This window comes from Coenobita brevimanus, chromosome 108, assembly GCF_032717465.1.
Source record: "Coenobita brevimanus isolate Jiangsu-jjx chromosome 108, ASM3271746v2, whole genome shotgun sequence".
Taxonomy (NCBI): Eukaryota; Metazoa; Arthropoda; class Malacostraca; order Decapoda; family Coenobitidae; genus Coenobita; species Coenobita brevimanus.
Window position 1 is genome coordinate 12,199,166 of NC_137061.1, and position 21,027 is coordinate 12,220,192.

At 41.8% G+C, this 21,027-nt stretch overlaps 1 protein-coding gene across 1 annotated transcript in view; it reads right to left on the reverse strand.

Moving 5' to 3' along the window:
- Nucleotides 1–291: 291 nt before the first annotated feature.
- The window catches only part of LOC145416986 (transmembrane protein 87A), a 151,958-nt gene continuing 131,222 nt past the window's right edge, over nucleotides 292–21,027 (reverse strand). Inside the window, exons 12-14 of the mRNA XM_080285828.1 lie at nucleotides 1,834–1,886; nucleotides 1,493–1,520; nucleotides 292–663 (exon numbers count right to left, since the gene is read on the reverse strand). Of these exons, the coding sequence (XP_080141954.1) occupies nucleotides 622–663; nucleotides 1,493–1,520; nucleotides 1,834–1,886 (123 nt within the window). The 3' untranslated portion in view covers nucleotides 292–621. The remainder of the gene's footprint in view (nucleotides 664–1,492; nucleotides 1,521–1,833; nucleotides 1,887–21,027) is intronic.

Consider the following 21,027-nt stretch of genomic DNA (forward strand, 5'->3'; position numbering starts at 1 on the left):
AGGTCTCCCCACAGCTGAATAAAAACATCTGGATATAATAACAATAAACCAGCAAAATATGAGGAGTTCTGTGGAGTAACTCTGAACATGCAAAATTTGAAAAGCCGAGAAAATGGAGGTTATACAAGATTCCATATTCTAGCATCTGTCTTCTCTACTTAGATTTTGGCACATTCAGGATGGGAGACTGAGGATGTGATGGAGGGATCGACAGGAGAGATATGAGAGTTGGGGGGGTTGGGTGTACGCTGAGGGATGGTAACCAAATAGCAAAGGATATGGTGACATGGAGGCAATTTGTTTATGGCCACTCCTTACAGGATTTGGCTGTTTGACTATAGACAGAGACAGACGAGTTCCTCCACAACCTTCATGTATGTCATCTGATTCATGGTATTATACCACCAGTTAAACCATGAGGATTGCAGAAGTGAAACATTATATAAATACATAATCCCATAATCTGACGAGTAATTCATCACATTTTCACTTGAATCATTTCTTACTTCATTCTTACTACCAACCTCAGGGGAGGTTAACTGACCCACAGGGTCTACAAGCACTGACACCACCTTGGCTGTTGTATTGGAATGGCTGGTTGCTGACACTGCATCCAATACACTACTGCATCTTGGACACCTCAAACTTGGTTGTCACGATCTCCTGAAAAAGTTTTATTGACTACTTAGAACTGAAGAAAAAAAAAAAAAAAATCCTAAACTCCTGATGGAACAAAAATGGACTGGATGATGGAGAGGAGGAGGAAAAAAAGAGAATAACACAACCCTCCAGTGACCACTCCAAAAGGCTTCTCCTTGGACCACCCCAATATCAGTCTTGGCCACCCCTTAGCCACCCTAGTTTATATAGCCTACCCATCCCCTTATAAACACTCAAGCCTACCTAGTTTATCCTGTATGGCCTACCCATCCCCTTATAAACATTTAAGCCTACCTAGTTTATAATGTATAGCCTACTCACCCCCTTATAAACAGTCAAACCAATCTAGATGATATAGCTTACCCATCCCCTTATAAAGTCTCAAGCCAGCCGAGTTTATATACGGTAGCCTACCCATCCCTTTATAAACAGTTAAGCCAACCTAGTCTAAATAACTTACCCATCCCCTTGTAAACAGTCAATCCAACCTACACTCAGTTTTTTATATCAAGGCGAAGATGCACTTGACGGATTGGTAATTATTAGCTGAATGTAACATTACTTCATAATCTAGCATTATTAACTGACAACAAAAATCTGAGGGGGATATTTGGGTTAGTAAATATTTTTTGGACATGTTGCATTCAGCCAATCATCACCAACCTGTCAAGTGCATCTTCGCCTCAATTAAAAAAACGGAGTATAGTTTATACAGCCTACTCACCCCCTTATAAACACAGTCAAGAGAGATTTTATCATCCGTACTGTTGTATCCCAGTACATATTTTGTTTTCATGATACAGTACTTACAGTTTCACTTGAAAACTCTTACCTCATCAGAATCCAGGATGGGAAGTGCACTGTGGAAAAATAACATATATTAATGATAGTACCATATCCCATTACCCACTATGTCATCATCATCATAATTAAATCAAACATCATTACTTATCTTCACTATGATCATCATCGTCATCATCATGGTGGTGGAGAGGAACACCTTCACACAGTGACACAAATATAACCATGCAGCTGCACTGTCTGGTTAAACAAACATCTCTCAGTTCCCTCCCTAACCCCCAAAGGGAGGATGGTGGAATGCATTCCAATGGGCTATGGCCAAATGAACCTGAGGCCACAACAACAACAAGACCAAAAAAGTGGAACACTTACTGATCAGCCAAAGACGAGGGGATATTCTCTTCAACCCACTTCAAGTCATCTTCCTGTAACAAAGAGAGTACAGTACGTGTGAATATCACCATCATCAACATCAGCAGCCACACCACAGCCTCAATAAAAGATTTCTGAAGGCACCCAACAGAAGTATTTGCATTTCCTCGGTCCATTATCTAAGTAATAAAGTCAATCTGTGTGTGTATTTACCTATTTGTATTTACCTACTTCTAGTATACAGGAATTGAGCTAAGCTCGTGTTGTCCTGTCTCCATATCTACATTTATCTAGTCTAGTTCTATACACATGAATGTTTTTTGCCTGCACCACCTCTTTGTCTAAGTCGTTCCATATACTTATGCTTCTATTCGGGAAACTGAACCTTTTAAGATCATTAAGACATTTACTTTTCCTCAACTTGAAGTCATGACCTCTTGTTCTTCCATCATCTAACACAAAAGGATCCTCTCTATCCACCCTTTCCAATTCTCTTACATTTCTAAATATCGTGATCAAGTAACCTCTTTCCCTTCTCTCGTGCAGTGTTGGTAACTTCAGTTTTTCCAATCTCTCCTCATAGGCTAGGTGAGTTCCCTTAAGCATGGTATCATCCTCGTTGCTATCCGTTGAACCGTCTCTAGTTTATCAATATGCTTCTTCAAATGAGGTGACCATACCACAGCTGCATACTCCAGTCTTGTTCTTATCATGGTTGCTATCAACTCCCTCAGCATTTCCTCGTCCATATAATTAAAAGCCACTCTCATGCTGGTCAGTAATCCATAAGTTCCTCCAATGATTTTGTTTATATGCTTTTCCGGTGACAAGTCATCCTGAATGATCACTCCCAAATCTTTCTCATCTTTTCTTTTACTAATTATCTCATTGCCCACTTTACATGTCCAGTGCAGTCTTCTTTCACTCATTCCCATTTCCAATACATGACACTTCTTGGCATTAAAATCCATTTTCCAAGTCTGGCTCCAGATGTGGAGTTTGTCCAAATCCTCTTGAAGTTTTTTATAACTATCAATACCTTTAATATGTTTCATGATTTTACCGTCATCTGTGAACATACTCATGTAACTATTCAAACCCTCTGGCAAATCATTTACATACTGGGTATATCAGAAACATTATTGGGGCTAAGACAGAGCCGTGGGGTACTCCACTAGTCACGTTTCTCCATTGTAACACCTTGTCTCTTTATGACTGTTCTCATCTGCCTTCCTATCAAATAATCTCCCATCCACTCTAATAGTTCCCCATGCACCCCTCCAAAGGTCTTCAACTTCCACTGCAGTCTCCTATTGGGCACCCTGTCAAATGCTTCGTGAGATCGAGATAGACACAATCTGCTCATCTCTCTCTCTCTCTTGTATGACATCTATTACCCTACTGTAGACTTTTAATACAGCAGGTTAGTAATACATGATCTTCCTTCCCTAAAACCAAATTATCTTGGTGTTATCACTTCATTTTCTTCTAAATGCTTTATGCATCTTTTCCTAATAATTTTCTTGCAGATTTTACAAACAATACTAGTAAGTAGTGGTAGGTAGGTGGGGGCACTCACCATCCACTCACTCAATGTAGTGCTCCTGTCGGTGTCTGCCCTTTCCTCTCCTCCATCATTCTTTCCTTCCATCCTCTTCTGTCTTTCTTTCCTTCATTCTTTCCTTGTCCTTCTGCCTACAGGTGACTTTACACTCCCTCTTCTGTCTTTCTTTCCTTCATTCTTTCCTCTTCTTTCTGCCTGCTGGTGACTCTACACTGAGTGACAAGCCAAATGGTTTCCTGTACACCAGGAAACCATTTACTACGCTGGACGGTAACCATATACAGTGTAACCAAATTTGGCGCCTGGTGGTTTAGTGGGTAATTATTGCGCTCCAATCGAATTGAGCCGGTGAAGGTTTATATCCAAGGGATGGTTGGGGAAGATTGCTCATGTACTGCCATTCAGGGATGAGTGAGGCTGGTCACTCTCATCTTAAATGTCGGGACCAACTGCCTAGCCCCAGGCTCCTGTGCTCCTCATGGGGCAATGTAGGATTGGATGATGGATGGATGGTGATACAGGTCTGTAACTGAGTGGATCTTCCCTATCTCCTTGAAGGTTGGCACAATACTTGCTCTTTTCCAATGTTTAGGTAACTATCCATTTTCCAGTGAGGTCTTGATGATGAGATAAACAGGCCACACTAACTGGTCTGCACATTCCTTCAGGATCCATCCAGCCACACCATCTGGTCCCAGTGCTTTTCTCACATCCAAATCCCTCATCAGCTGCAGCACCTCATTCACGTCAACTGTAATTTATGCCATTCTTGTCATCTTGGGTTCCATTTAAGGTTCCCTAAATTCCTCTTCCAACACATAAACTGACTGCAGCTTGTTGTTCATTATTTCACAAAATTCTTCTTCGCTTTCGTAAGTTTAGTCTTCATCCCTCAATCGTATTATAATGTCCTTAACTTTCATTTTACCATTTACAAACCTATTAAATAGTTTTGGCTCTTTTTAGCATTTAGTTACAATATCTTTTTCATACCCCTGGGGGTAGGGGGGGTTTTTCAAGAATACTCCCCCAGTATCCCAGCTTGTTGTAAAAGGCGACTAAAAGGGTTGGCGGAGGGTTAGTGCCCCTCCCCGGAAAACAACTAACTAAAAAAACAAACAATAAGCCTCGGACAAGGACTGACCAAACGATAACGACCAAGGACCGGACAAAGGACATGGTTATCGGAACGTGGAATGTAAGGGAAGCGAATGATGAGGTGAAAGAGAGAGAGATTGTCCAGGTGCTTCAGGGTGCGAAAGTGGATGTATGTGGAATAACTGAAACAAAATGGAGAGGAGAAAGTGTCAGAGAATGGGAGTATGGATGGGGTATATGTGCAGGAGTAGGTGAGAATGAGAGGGCAAAGGAAGGAGTATGTATAGTTGTGAGTAAAATATGGAAGAAGAGCATAAGACAGTATGGATCAGTTGGGTCAAGGATTGTGTGGGTAAAGTTGAAAGTTGGAATACAAATGTGGGCGATTGTGTGTGTGTATGCGCCAATGCAAGATCTTGTTAGAAGAGTGAGAGAAGAGTTCTGGACAAATGTAGAAGTGTGCATGGAAAAGTTTGGAAGGAATGAGAGAGTGTTTTTGCTTGGCGATATGAATGGTAAAGTTGGGAATGTGAAGGTGGATGGAATAGTTGGTGACTGAGGTGTGCCTGCTGAGATAGATAAGAATGGGAGTGCATTAGTGGACATTTGTGCTGGGAGGGGGTTGGTGATAGCCAATACCCTCTTCAGGCATAAAATGATCCACAGGTATACATGGCGAGTGATGAGAAGGGTGGGTGGTGAACTGAATGAAAGGAAGGCAATGATTGATTATGTGTGTGTGGATGAAAGGATGCGAAGATGTGTAATGGATGCAAGAGTTTATAGAGTTTGGAGGAGTGGACTTTCTGACCACTACTTGGTGGTGGCCAGAATTAGAATTCAAGTAAGATGGAGGAATAGAAGAAGGGAAAGACGAGAGGAAGGAGTAGTTGCAAGGAGAGTGGAAAGGTTACAAGAGGATGAGAAAAAGGCAGAGTATAAGAGAGAAGTGGAGGAACGATTGGGTAAATATGAACTGGAGCAGACGGGAGACGTGGAAGGTGTGTGTAGGATTTTTACAGAAGAAATATGCGCAGCATGTGATGTGGTGTGTGGAAGGAAGAGAAGACGGAGGGGGGTGCAAGGAACAGCGTGGTGGACTGAAGAGGTGAGACAGGCTGTGGCACGAAAGAAGAAGGCATACAATGAATGCATGAGAAATAGGGGCATGGAAGAAGTTGAGAGGCAGAAGAGAGAGTTATATGTAGAAAGAAAGAGAGAGGTGAAAAGATTAGTAAGAGAGAGTAAGAAGAGAGTGGATGAGGAATTTGGAAGGAATTTGAGTATAAAGTGGAGGGACTGTAAGAAAATGTTCTGGAAAGAGGTGAAAAGAGTAAGACAGGGTGGAAGCGAAGTTAGCAGGGGAGTGAATGATAAAAATGGTAGATTACTAGTGGAGAAGGGAGAAAAAGTGAGCAGATGGAGAGAACACTTTAAGGAATTGTTGAACATAGAGGATGGAGGTAATGCGAGTATAAGTGGCTGGGGAATGGCTGGGAGAAGGAGAGAGGTGAGAAGACAGGAAGAAATCAGTAGGATAGAAGTTGTGGAAGCAATGAAGAAAGTTAAATTGGGGAAAGCCCCAGGAATTGAGGGAGTGTGTGGTGAAATGCTGAAGCATGGGGGAAAGATAGTAGTAGAATAGATGTGGAAGATGTGCAGGTTGGCCTGGGAGGAAGGTAGAGTCCCGGAGGATTGGAAGTCAGGTATAATTATTCCCTTGTACAAAGGAAAAGGGGAAAAAGAAATGTGTGGTAATCATAGGGGCATTTGTCTTCTTAGTATAATAGGAAAAGTGTATGGTAGGATACTTATTGACAGAGTTAGAGAAAGAACACAGAAATTAGTTGGAGAAGAACAGGGAGGCTTTAGGAAGGGAAGAGGTTGTGTAGATCAGATATTCATTCTTAGATCTTTAGTGGAAAAGTTTCTAGAAAAGGGAAAGAAGTTGTATGCGGCTTTCATGGATTTGGAGAAAGCATATGACAGGGTGGATAGACAAGGATTGTGGAAAGTGTTAAAAATATATGGAGTAGATGGGAAGTTGTTGAATGCTGTGAAGAGTATGTACGATGGTGCTAAGGCTGCAGTGCATGTGGATGGTGAACTAAGTGAATTTTTCTCTTTGAAAGTTGGGTTGAAACAGGGATGTGTCATGTCTCCATGCTTGTTCAATCTGTACATGGATGGGCTAATAAAAGAGGTACTGTACAAGGTAGGGTAGTGGATGTTGGAGTGACCCTGGTGAGAGAGGATAGTGTTTGGAAACTCCCTGTACTGTTGTTTGCAGATGATACTGTGTTGCTGAGTGAAGACGAAGGGGAGCTGCAAGGCTTGGTGGATGAGTCTGGGAGAGTGTGTAAGAAACGGAATCTAAAGATGAATGTAGGGAAGAGTAAAGTGATGGTCTTTGAGAGAGGTGAAGTCAGTGAATGTACAGCGAGGTTGGATGGTGAGGAATTGGAAAATGTGAGTACTTTTAAGTACTTGGGTAGTGTGATGAGTAAGGATGGAGGTTTGGAGGGTGAAGTGCGTGAAAGGGTACAGCAGGGAAGAAAGGTTGCTGGTTCTTTGAAAGCAGTGATAAGAAACAGGGAAGTGAGCATGGAAGTGAAAAAGTTACTACATTACAGTATTGTGATACCAACTCTAACATACGGATGTGAAGCTTGGACGTTGTTGGAAGGACACAAGTCAAGAGTGAGAGCAGTGGAAATGAGTTATTTAAGAGGAGCCTGTGGAGTCACATGGAGAGACAGGCTGACGAATGAGGATATAAAGGAGCGTTGTGGTGTGGATGTGGATGTGATAGGAAGTGTTATGAGGAACACACTTAGGTGGTTTGGCCATGTGGAGAGGATGGAGGGTGAGAGACTGACGAAGAGAGTGTATGTGAGTGAGGTGGAGGGGGGAAGAGGGAGGGGGAGGCTGAGGATGAGATGGAGGGATGGGGTGGAGAGGTATATGAGAGACGGGGGTGTGAGTTGGGAGCAGGGCAGTGAGATGGCGGGGGACAGGGCGACTTGGAGGCGATTTGTTTGTGGCCACCCCAAACGGGATTGAGGCGTCTGGCAATAGATAGATAGATCTTTTTCATATTTCCTTCATCATCTCTCCACATCCTTACATATTTATTTCTTACCTGCTTGTACCCCTGCAAAGCCCTTTCACTATACCTTTTTCTCACTTTATTCCATGCTCTTTTTCTTGCCTCATGAGCCATTCTACATCTGCACCTCATTCCATGCTTATTTTCTTCCCTCATGAGCCATTCTACATCTGTTGTTAAACCATTCTTACTTCCTTTCCATAGCTGCAGAAAATTTGGGGGCATATTTACTACCGTAACTCCTGTTTTATACACTTCTATCAAAAACTCATATTTCTCATCAACATTTGTGATCGTATCCATTTTACTCCAGTCTACATTCTGGAAAAAGTTCCCCAGGGAAGCAAAGTCTGCCTTCCCATAATTGTATCTACTTTCTCTGTTCTTTTTTCATCTCTTTCTCCTTCCCGTACTCCCACCACTTCCATCTCAATTACCAGATGATCGCTTTTACCAAAGGGGCATTGGTAGGTCATGTTCTTCACATCATTTGGGTCCTCAGTGAATACTAAGTCAACCCTTGATGGTTCATCGTCACCCCTAACTCTTGTATTTTCTTTAATTAATTGGGTTAACATGTTTTCCATCACCAATTCCATTAACCATCTCAGGGTCACTCACGTGATTCGCGTTTCTAAGCACAAAAAAATTCGCCAAAAATTAAGTTTCTGGCGGATTTGCGTCAAATTCTGACGCGTCGTAGCGAGTGCAGCGCTTTCCAATGGTAAGGCATTGGCAACACTGAGCTGCCTCACGGGACCTAGCACGTAGCGATAAACCTCAGTCTCTTCCAAGCAGCCAGGCGGTGAGGTTGCGTCACGTGTACTGTCCCTTTAAACTCCTACTAATTCTCCCCCTCCTGCCTGAGCCGAAGCCCATATGGACTCAGTACGATAATCCAATATTTGTGAGGATATTTGTATGTGATATTGTCGATGGAATATAGACATATGTCACAAAAAGGAATTGTGTCTGTCATCAATTGTTAGGCTCAGAGGCGATATGCGTGTTCACTGTTGCGGAGTTTCGCCTCTTGCCCTCCCCAAGGCCCTATGGTGTGATTACAAATGCGTATATAATGAAGCCAATGCCTAAACCGTATTTTGTGTGAAAGTTATTGTGGCTGGCTTGGTGAAATTATGGAACTAGTTAGCATTATGGATGCCATGAACCATAGCGTGGAATGGGGCAGGCATCACGTACAGTTTCTATAGTCAGGAAGGGAGAATTAGAGGTGTTTAGGGATGGAATTATTGTGATTCTGATAGTGAAAATGCATATGGAATTGTGTGAAATATGCGTCAAACATGCTGCAGGTGTTCGTGAAGGAGTGTGGCGTGTGCCAATACAATAAAGTTGCATCGTACTCTCCCGGCGAAGGATGCTATATCACAGTCATGTTGAACCGTAGTAAGGAAGGGAATAATTGCGGAGGTTAGCATGGAATCATTGTGGTAGTCATGTATTTGTGTATGATATAGTGTGAAGTGTATGTGAAATGTGCCACGTATCCTCGTGACGGCATAAATTATGGTGCGTACCGTAGGTTAGCAATACCTTAGCGGCATGTGTGCTGTGCAAGGTGACGATGCCAAGGAACGAGGGACGTCATCGAACTGGTACTATACCATGGTCTGACATTTAGTGATAAATTATACTTTATGTAAAATATACATGAACTGTGCCCCGAGTGTTCAGTTCGGTGCATAGCATAGGTAAGCAATACTTTAGCGGCAGGTATGCTGTGAAAGGTGACGATGCCAAGGAATGAGGAACGTCATTGAACTGGTACTGTACCTTGGTCTGACATTTAGTGATAAATTATACTTTATGTAAAATATAAGTGAACTGTGCCCCGAGTGTTTGTTTAGGTGCATAGTGTAGGTGAGCAGTACTTTAGCGACAGGTGTGCTGTGAAAGGTAACGATGCCAAGGAACGAGGGACGTCAGTGGACAGGTACTGTACCTTGCAATGCCGGGCAACCACGGACGTCAGTGGACAGGTACTATACCTTTCTAAAACAATTGTTGAAATTTATGATTCTCTTCTAAAATGTTTGTGATACGTGCCACGAGTCTTCGTGGAAAATATCGTATCATGTGTTGGGGGAACGTTTGGGGAAGGAGGGGAAAATATGTCTGTGTGTGTGTGTGTGTGTATATATATATATATATATATATATATGTGAGGAAGTATATCATGTGTGTTGTGAAACTTAGGAGAAGGAGGGCCGAAAAATAAAATTAAAAAAAGTTATATAAATATACATATATATATATATATACATTATATATATATATATACTGTATATCAGTAATCCCTCTAATATCCGAACGCCCAATATCCGAACATCCCCACTAACCGGACATAATCGTCCTGGGATCCAATATTCCCAAAATGGGCCAAAAACCGCAAAAAATTAGAAAAAAAATCTGACTTTTTTCCCACCCGTAATTTGAAATTGCCGCCTGGCGCCGAACAGCTGTTACACCATGGTCCCTTCACCCCTTCCTTCCTCCCCCTCCCCCCTCCCCTGTCAGGGTTGCCATTTGGTATTTTTCATTACCAAGTGTGGGCCAATTTGGTAATGAAAAATTTGTTTGGTAATGAATCAGAATAATGCATTACCAATTGGATTTTTCACATGTATGAGGATACACGGGATGGAGATGGTGGATTGTTTGCTCTCTCTGATTAATCTGCTACCCTACATAGCGTGAAAATAATCAACATGGTGTTAATTATAAGGAGAGTGATTACATGTATTTCCACTTTTATATATAATTAGTGAAGAATAAATGCTAGCTTTATGAATTTGGTAATGAAAAGTTAAATTTGGTAATGAAAGTTGAGGAGATTGGTAATGTGGCCGTTGTGATCTGGCAACTCTGTTACCCCGCCATCATCAACAGTCACAGCTTAACTCCGATCGAGAGCAGATGCTCATAGCAGTGCAAGCCACAGGTGCTTGTTTTTTTTAATAAACAGTGAATAAACTGCAATACCTCGTCACTAGAACACACAGGAATTTACAATGTTAAGAAATTAGACTTTAGAGTGCAGAGGATTATCTGTGGACTGCAAACTGGCGGTTCAAACCAGTCCAGGAGCCAGGGACTTGTAAGTACCCAGAATGTTTAATATTGTATAAACTCACCTCTAAAACCTCATTTTATGGTTCTTTTGCATTTATTTCAGTCTTTTATGTCCCTTATTGGTGTGATTTGGGTCTTTAATAGGTGCTATGCATGTCCAAAGGGAGTTGTATAGGTGTTTCTCTGAGTTAGGGTCCATAAGTGCAAGTCCAGGAGGCTGGGGCCCAATATCCGGACAGGACCACTATCCGGACCTGCCTATGCCCCTATTACGTTGGATATTGGAGGGATTACTCTATACTAAAAACATAACTGGTGCCAGCACTGAGCCCTGTGGCACTACGCTGGTAACCTCCCTCCATGATGAGTAATTTCCCCTTAATATTGTTCTCATTTCCCATTTTCTGAGAGAATCCTCCATCCAACAATGGAGATTGCCTTGGATACCTCCTCGATGGTACAGTTTCCATAAAAGTCTTTGGTGCAGTACTTGTCAAATGCTTTTTTAAAAGCTAAATAGATACTGTCCACCCATCCTTCTCTTTTCTGTAATGTTTCTGTAACTCCATCATAGTAGCTTAACAGATTAGTAACACATGATTTTCCCTTTCTAAAACTGAACTGCCTCTCTGTTATCATACCATGTTCTTCTAGATGTTTTAACCAAACTTCCCTTACCAGCTTTTCTAGTATCTTACAACACTGGTCAGTGATACTGGTCGGTAGTTGAGTGGATCCTGTCTATTCCCTTTCTTGAATAGGAGAACAATGTTTGCTTTCTTCCAAACGTCAGGTAGTTTACCTTGACCTAAGGATTCTTTAAATATTAAATACAATGGTCTGCTTAGCTCCTCTGCTCATTCATGTAACACCCAACCTGAAATTCCGTCAGGACCATTTGCTTTTCCTTTGTCCAATTTATGTAACTCTTCCTGTACTTCATTTTCTGATATTTGTATATCTGGTAATACTTGTGGGCATTCATATTCCATATCATCTCTCTCAAAATTTCCTTCTATTGTAAAACCTGATTGAAAGTTTTTATTTAGTACTTCACAAATATCTTTTTCTTGCGTATAAATGATCCCCTCATCCGTAATGGACTGTATTTTATCTTTAACTTTGGTTTTACTTCGGATGTAGCTGTAAAAAAGCTTAGGTTGATCACTACTTTTATTTACAATGTCCTCCTCAAACTGTTCTGAGCCTCCCTCCTTATCTCTGTATAATAATTTCTTGATTGTTTATAGTTGTTATATGCCCTCTCACTATTGTGTCTTCTGTAATTATTCCACAGCAAGTCTCTTTTTTCTTTTTCTTTTTTACACTCTGTATGAAACCATTTCTTTATTTTCACTTCTGTTGCTTTGTGCTGTGGGATGTAATTTTGGACCCTTGTTCCATAATGGTCACAAAATTTTCTATACATAATATTTAAATCTTGTACTCTAAATTCCTTTTTCCAATCTATTTCTAAGAAGTACTTCTTCAGGTCATGATAATTGCCCTTTTTGTAATTTAGACCCTTTTTGTAAATCTCATTGCTGGTAACGTCATATGCAATCCAGAAGGCACAATTTAATACTACATTTTTTTTTTTTTTTTTTTTTTTTTTTTTTTTTTTTTTTTTTGTGTCCGACTCTGGGCAAAGGCTTAGGGCCTATATCTCGGGGGCAGTAGCCTATCCCAAGGCCCAGTAGTCCTCCTACACCTCCACACGTCACCACTTCGGCACTAACACCCACCGTCCATATTGAATACATGCTAGGGCTGTCTCATACAGGATTGGTGTATTGGTATTAGCGGGGGTGTTTTTACGACATGTCGGCGGGTCATCTGGTAGATCAGGAAAGTCTGTTTTTATGAAATTCAAATCCTCAAACTGTTCCCTGCACCAGCCGGGATTCGAACCTGGGTCCATCAGGACTGCAGGCCGCCTCTCTACCGATTCAGCCACCGCCTCCCCCCATGGTCGCTTTTGCCGAATAGGGGGTGATATATTATACTGTCAATTTCATTTTCTTGCCTGGTAAATATAAGATCCAGTAGGGATGGATCATCAAGTCTTCTTTTTCTGGTGTTTTCCTTTACATGCTGTGTTAGGAAGAACTCCTGCACAATATCTAAGAGTTTTTGATCCCAACTGCTTTCATGGCTTTTTACATCTAGAGTATTCCAATTTATATCTGAACTGAAGTTTCCAGTTAGTACAATTCTATCAGATTTCTCTTCCATTCTATGTAATAATGTTCTTAAACTCTGAATCGTACTTTCTGCCAGGTCTTCATATTCGCCTTTTTCCCAGGTGTTTGTTTTAGGTGGCATGTATAAATTTACCACAATCAATTTCCCTTCATGTGTTAATTTCCAATACAATCAGTTCTACTTGTGAGGGTATATCTAGTTTTATTTCTTTGACTTGCAGATTTTTCTTTGTTAAGAACATAGTTCCTCCTCCCTTTCTTAAACTTCTGTCTCTTCTCTATATATTGTATTCCTCTAAGTTTAGGGTATTGTTTGATATTTTTGGGGTTAATTTTGTTTCAGTTAGGCAGATAACATGTGGTTCCTTTTCTTTGATATAGTCTTCTATCTCTAATAATTTAGACACCATTCCATCTACATTTGAGTACATCAACCTAACCATCTTGTCTACATACTTGCCATGACTTAAGTCTACTGCCTTCCTCCTTTCTGTTCCCTGTTGGTTATGTACCACAATCTTACCTGCAGTCCAATTACTTTGTAAAAAAAAAAAAAAAAAAAAGTACTCTTCTCTTCTTTTGATCTTCCCTCGTTCTTTGTTTTTGCCTCCTCCCTCTTCTCTTTTAGTATTCCCAATTCCTCTCGAGTTAGGCATCGTTTTATCCATACTATTTTAAAATTCCTCTTTTTCCATGAGTTTATTTGCATTTTTTAGTATTCCCTTCACAGTGTTCACCCTCTGGAAGGTTACTTCCAGGGGTCTGGACTTATTTTTCTCATATCTCCCTAGCCTTTTGTGTTCCTCGATGTCTATATTGCAGATTTCCTCTGATACTTCCTTCAATATGCTCATTATATTTACCATCTCCTTTTTGTCTCTTGAAATTTTGTTTTTTATTTCTTCCTCCTCTATACCGGTGATAACTACAGATTTATTGATATCTGCTGAATCTTTGACCAATTTTGGGTTGTTTTGGATTGTTTTTTTCACTTCCTTTCTAATGCTTTTCTCTTTGACTCTTGTTTCTAATTCTTTCCTAACTTTCATCAATTCTGCATATGTAGTTTCCAAATCATCTTTATAACTGGGTTATCTTCTCTTCAGTATCATTATTTTGGTCTATCAGACTACTTGCTTGCCTAACCGTCTCTGTATCATTTTTTAATTCCTCCTTAATACTCTCCTGGTTGACAACCGTACTTGCCATTTAACTGATCTTCCTTTTAAGTGAACCTACCTCAACATTTTTTTTTTTTTATGCAAAGAAGAAGGAACCAAAGGCCAGGAGCCCACAAACCAATCCTTTAAAAAAAAAAAAAAAAAAAAAAAAAAAAAAGTGAGCCAAATTCAAGATCTGTTCATTTCGAGATGCCTGGACACATTGCGTTTGAAAGACTGGAGATCACAGGAAGAAGGAAATACAGACAGAGGGAGACAGTTAGAGAGTTGACACATTGCATAAATGAAGGACTGGAAGTAACGGTTAATTCCTGCATTAGAGAGTTGGACAGAAAAGGGATGAGAGTTTGTTGCTAGACGGGTGCTATGCGCCCGTCGTAGAGGTGGAGGGATGCAAGCAGACAGTTCAGCGGAGCAGTGACTATGGAAGCAGCCATAGAAAAGAGATAAAGATGCAACAGTGTGGTGAAGAGAAAGAGGATGAAGGAAGCCAGTAAGAGGAGGAGAGTTAATGAGACGAAAAGCCTTTGACTCCACCCTATTGAGAAGAGCTGTATGTGGGGAGCCTCCCCACACATGAGAGTTGTACTCTACATAGAGGCGAATAAAACCGGTGTACAAAGTCAACAACGGTGCAGGGGTAAAGAAGGTACGGAGTCAGCTTGGCACACCTAATCTCTTGGAAGCTGATTTTACAAGAGATGTTATATGATCTTTCCAAGATAATTCCAAGATAAATCCCGAGTGAATGAAACCCCAAGCATGTTCAAGGATGATGCAGGATTGAGCTGGATATTATCAAACTTTAGTGGGTACTCTTGTGGAAGATTCTGTCCGGTTGATAGGTATAAAAACTGAGTCTTTGATGCATTAAAAACAACAAATTATTTTTACCCCAGTCAGATAAGAACCAAGTCAGACACTAGGTGTGCCATAGCCTCATCCCTTGTTTGCTGAAGTAACTGCTGCGATGGACGTTGCAGGAACCGAATGGAAAGGTGAAGGGTGGAATCATCAGCGTACGAGTGCATAGGGTTAGATGTACAGCTAAGAAGATCACTGATGAATAAAAGGAAGAGAGTTGGTGATAGGACTGAGCCCTGAGGAACACCACTGTTGATAGATCTAGCAGAAGAATGGTGGCCGTCTACAACAGCAGCTATAGAATGACCAGAAAGGAAGCTGTAGATGAAGGCACAGATAGAAGAATAGAAACCGTAAGAGGGCAGTTTGGAAATTAAAGATTTATGCCAGACTCGATCGAAAGCCTTTGAGATGTCAAGTGCGATGGCAAAGCTTTCGCCAAAGTCCCGAAAGGAGGATGACCAGGAGTCTGAAAGGTAGGTGAGAAGATCGCCAGTGGAGCGTCCCTGACGGAACCCATACTGACGATCAGAAAGGAGGTTGTAATAGGAAAGATGCTTAAAATTTTTTTTGTTAAGAATAGACTCAAAAATTTTGAGGCACAGGATGTTAAAGCAATTGGACGATAGTTAGAGGGTTGGGAATGGTTACCCTTCTTTAGGACTGGCTGAATGAGAGCAAACTTCTAGCAAGAAGGAAAGGTACAAGTTGAAAGACAAAGGAGAAAGAGTTTACCTACGCAGGGTGTAAACACAGAAGCACAGTTCTTGAGGACAACAGGAGGGACTCCATCAGGCCCATATGCCTTGTTAGTATTGAGGCCAGTGATGGCAGAAAATACATCAACTGAAGAAATTTTAATGCCAGTCATGAGGAAGTCTGAGGGAGGAAGTGATGGAGGAACAGGACCAGAATCGTCTAAGGTGGAATTGGAGGAGAAAATCTGTGCGAAGAGATCTGCTTTATCAGTAGAAGAAATAGCTACAGAGCCATCAAAGTAGAAAAGAGGAGGGAAGGATGATGAGATAAAGTTGTTAGAAAGGTTTTTGGCAAGATGCCATAATGAACGGGATGAATTTGAGTCAGAGAGTTGAGAGCATTTGGTACGGATGAAATTATTTTTAGCACAGCAAAGAACGAACTTTGCATGATTCTGGTCAGAAACATAAAAAAGATGCAATTCAGGGGTGGGTTGGTTCTGGTACCTTTTATAGGCCCTCTCCTTGTTGCGGATAGCATTAGAACAAGCGTGATTAAACCAAGGCTTTCTTGCATTAGTCAAAGGATATGAGAAAGGAATGTATGCTTTCATGCCCGAGAGAATAACTTCTATAATGCGCAAGGCACACTCAGACGGCTCTCGGTCAATCCGTAGCTCCAAAGTGCCACATTCAACGTTTCTCTGGAGGGTCTGCAGGCTGTACTGGAGCAATAGAACAGGTTAAGGTAATAAGGTTGTGATGAGAGGAGCCCAACGGAGAGGAAAGATTAACAGCATAAGCAGAAGGATTAGTTGTAAGGAAGAGGTCATGTATGTTGGAGCTCCCCGCAAGGCAGTCAGGGATACGGGTAGGGTGCTGTACAAGCTGCTCTAGGTCATCAAGGATAGAAAAGATGAAGGCTTGTTCACCAGGTGGATCAGTGAAAGGAGAGGAGAGCCAAAGGTGGTGGTGAACATTGAAATCTCCTAAAATGGAGATTTCAGAGAAAGGAGAAATGGATAGAATGTGTTCCATCGTAGAAGTAAGAGAGTCAAAGAATTTTTGACAGTTAGTAGAATTAGGAGATAAGTAAACAGCGCAGATATATTTAGTCAGAGAATGACAGGAGAGCCGAAGCCAAAGAGTACAGAATTCAGAAGAATCAAGTTCATGAATACGAGAGCAAGATAAGTCGTTGCATACATATATGCAACAGCCACCTTTGGCTTTGAAATGAGTATAGAGAAAGTAGGAGGATACAGAAAAGGGTTTGCTGTCAGTTGCCTCAGACAGCTGAGTCTCGGTAAGGAAGAGAAGGTGAGGTTTAGAGGAGGAGGAGAGGTGATGTTCAACAGAAAGAGGGTTTGAGGAAAGGCCGCGAATGTTGCAGAAATGAAGAAGACGTAAGTCAGACAGTGGTTCCGAGCAGCTCTTAGAGTCGTTACTGGGAAAGACGCGGATGGTGGGGGCACTTATGCCCCCCCCCCCCAGGACTCCGAGGCAACAGTAGCATGAGCCATTTTTAGTTTTGCAATTTTGAAAAGGAAGTGTGGTGTGTACTGTGCATGTAGACTGGTGCTGACAGTTAGAGAAACATGTATTAGAGAGCATGCTGGCCTACTCTCTGTGTTACTGAGATACTGAAAAAGTTCAGCAAAGGGGGATGGTCAGGAACTAGTCCCAAGGGCTGATGAAATGGGAGCTCCAGTTCTCCCTGTCATCAGCTTTCCACCCACCTTGGGAGTACTGCCCTGCTCAACTGGTGCTACAGTCTATTCCTCAACTGTCAGTGCATCTATTGTTGTCTCTTTCCTGTTTTACTTGTGTCTTTCTTTCCTTCATTCTTTCCTCTTCCTTCTGCCTGTGGGTGACTCTACACTGAGTGACAAGCCAAATGGTTTCCTGCACACTAGGAAACCATTTACTACGCTGGGTGGTAACCATATAACCAAATTATGGCTCCTGGTGGTTTAGTGGGTAATAAAGGTGCTTCAATCGGATTGTGCCAGTGAAGGTTTATATCCAAGGGGTGGTTGGGGTTTACTGCTCACGTAATGCCACTCAGGGATGAGTGAGGCTGGTCACTCTCATCTTAAATGCCAGGACCAACTTTCCTAGCCCCGGGCTCCTACGCTCCTCATGGGTAGATGGATGGACTAATTTTTCATTTTCCTCCTTCTGCATGCACAGTTGCTTCTTAATTCCATCCATTTCACTCTGAAATGCCCTTTCCAATCTGCTCATCCTTTCTACTAATTTGTTGAATGTTTCCATTTTGACCAGTTCCTGGCAGAAATCATCCTGTTTCTAACCCTTTCCCTCTTCCCAGCTCATTCCATATTCACTTCACTTAATATGGTGGTCCTTTTGCGTTAATAATAAGAAAGAAAAGTTTTTACTTACAATTGTGCATCTTAACTCGCCTGTGGTGCCGTAGTCGAAAAAGCTGGGACTTGATCAACACATTCTTGCACTAATTAGCTGTGTTCTGTTATTTGGGTGACATTTTGCTTAAACTTGCTCTAATATTTTATAATACCATTTAGATAACTCTTGTACAGAGCCTGACTCATATAAAGATACTACTTAGGTATAGCCAGTTGTATCCAAGAGTGGTCAACTCGGAGTGAGGTGATACGTGTGTGTGTGTGTGTGTGTGTGTGTGTGCCTTTCTTTGTTTCTTTCATGAGACTGGTAATAGATATCGACCTAATTCTTGTCACGGTAGGACCCGGGAATGTCAGCAAAATTCCAAACAAAAATTCAGACAATCATGCATGATGTGACGGTGCGAAGTTGTTGGAAATCACAACTTGCAAAAATATGCAAATTTTTTTGGGGGGAGGAGGGGGACAGAAATGGTCACTGTGGGCTCAATATCAGTATGGAAACAATGCAAACTTTTTGTGAAAGAAAGGCCCACAAATTTTTGCAGTCAAGTGCTAGCTTTTTAATGAACATCACATCTAAAGGTTTGTGGGGGTGGAGCTAGCTATGTACAGGGTGCGGCAGTAAAACCTCCCATATTTTACACGGTCACTGGTGTGGTGCTAGTGAAGTTAGGCAGGTGGTAACGGTGTCTTCATGTAGCTAATGGCTTACCGTTTTCTTTTCAGTCCCCATCATGGCTTGGACCGGTGCACACCGTGCGTTTGCTGTTGAAACATTTATCAAGAATGGTGAATCTGTAACTGCGACGCAGAGAGCTTTTCGTACTCACTTCAGGTTACGTCGGAATGATGCTGTTCCAGATCGAAAATCCATACTGCTATGGGTTAGAAATTTCAGAGCCACAGGTTCATCACTAAAAAGAAAGCCACCTGGAAGACCTCAGAGCGTTCGAACTCCGGAAAATGTCCAGGCTGTGAAACAGTCTGTTTTGCAATCTCCTAGACATTCAGCCCGTAAACATGCTTCTGCTTTGGAGCTGTCTGATCGAACCGTCAGGAGAATTTTACACACCGATTCCAAGTTCCATCCATACAAACTGATGCTTGTTCAGGAACTGCATGAATGTGACTGGGAAAACCACATGGCATGCAGTGAGGATATCCTTCAATATGTTCCTGCAAATGCTGTTCTCACAACTGACAAAGCTCACTTTCATCTGTCCGGCCGCGTCAATGAGCAGAATTTTCACTACTGGGCAGAAACCAACCCTAGACAGCTTCATGAAAGGCCTCTACACTGCGAATGAGTGACTGTGTGGTGCGCAGTTGTGAAATCTGGTGTTTGGGGCCCTTACTTCTTTGAGGAGGGAGGCCAAACGGTTACAGTAACATCTGACCGGTATGTGGAGATGCTGCAGAACTTTCTGGAGCCAAAACTCACAGACTCTGGGAATGTGTGGTTTCAACAGGATGGAGCCACTGCACACACAGCGAGAAGACCATTGGAAGCTTTGAGAGAGATGTTTCCAGGACACTTGATTTCCTTACGCGGTGACATTGGATGGCCTGAACGCTTGCCCGATCTCGCCCCCTGTGATTATTTTCTCTGGGGTTACGTGAAAGCTCAGGTCTACAAACATCGACCAGCAACCATTGACGAACTGAAGGCTGCTATATGCCAAACAGTGACAGAAATACCGCTGGAAATGACTCGTCGGGTGATGGAAAACTTCAGAAAGCGACTACAACAGTGTATTGCAAATAGAGGCCACCATTTGGAGGATGTCATTTTCAAAACCAAATAAAAACAAACTGTATCCCTTCACTTTAATGATAATGGATTAAATTTTTTAATAGCAGTTACCTTTGTCTTTCTGTCAAGTGTTAAAATGTGGGAGGTATTTTTGCCGCACCCTGTAGCTAGGTTAAGGAGTAGTTGGGGGAAGTTTATGGGGCTGCTGCCTCTCCTGACACTGGGAGGGCTCTCTCTTCATGTTATGGGATCTTTGTATGAGGCATAGTGTAATGTTGTATGGTAGTGAGATCTGGACAGTAAAGAAAGCGGACATTCATGATTAAATGGATGTGTAGTGTGTCCTTGAATGTGAAGCCTAGGGGACCTAGGATTGCAGCTGAAGAGTTGAAAATAAGGATGGGACTTGAATATATTGGTGTTGTAATGAGGAGAGGTAGACTGAAATGGTCTGGGCATGCTGAGAGAATGGAGGATGACAACCAGGTGCAGAAGTTGAGAGACGTGAACGTCAAGGGTAGGGTTGTGAGAGGCAGACCAAAGAAAGACTTGAGATGAGGTCATAGAATGTGACCTCGGGGATATGGGACTGAATAGGGAGGTGCCAGACTGAGCACTGCGGACAGCCACCATTAGGTGACCAAGACTGACACATGCAAGAATGCTGGGGCCTCTGTAAATGATATACAGTAATACGATGATACATCTAATGGTCAGTCCCCTTCATGGGAACCCATCTACATGTAATACTGCACAGTCATCCCATCTTGACTTTGGCAGCTCCACTTTTTCACAGATGAGTGAAACACCACAAAATATACTAGTTCTGGGTGTATCCTGGGATAATTTAACAAAATTGGTCATGAATTCATCTCAAAATACATTTTAATCAAGTAGATTCTAATATCTGGTGATGCTTTGGGGCACTAAAAGGGTTTTTTACACCATTATAGAGATAAACTAGAAAGCACTCGGAGAGCACATACCTCCACCAAAGCCAATAAAATTTATGAGTTTCTTCTGTAAATCCTCTTTCCTACCAGAATATTTTATACTCATGTTTTACTTTCTTTCATTTATAAAGGTGCCAACACGCTTGCATGCATCAGCCTTGGTCACCTAATGGCGGCTCTCCACAATGTTCAATCCCTTGCAGCCTCTCTATCAGTCCCTCATCCCTGAAGTAACAAAGTAAGATCTCATCAAGGTCAGGACCAAAAAAAAGGGAGGAGAC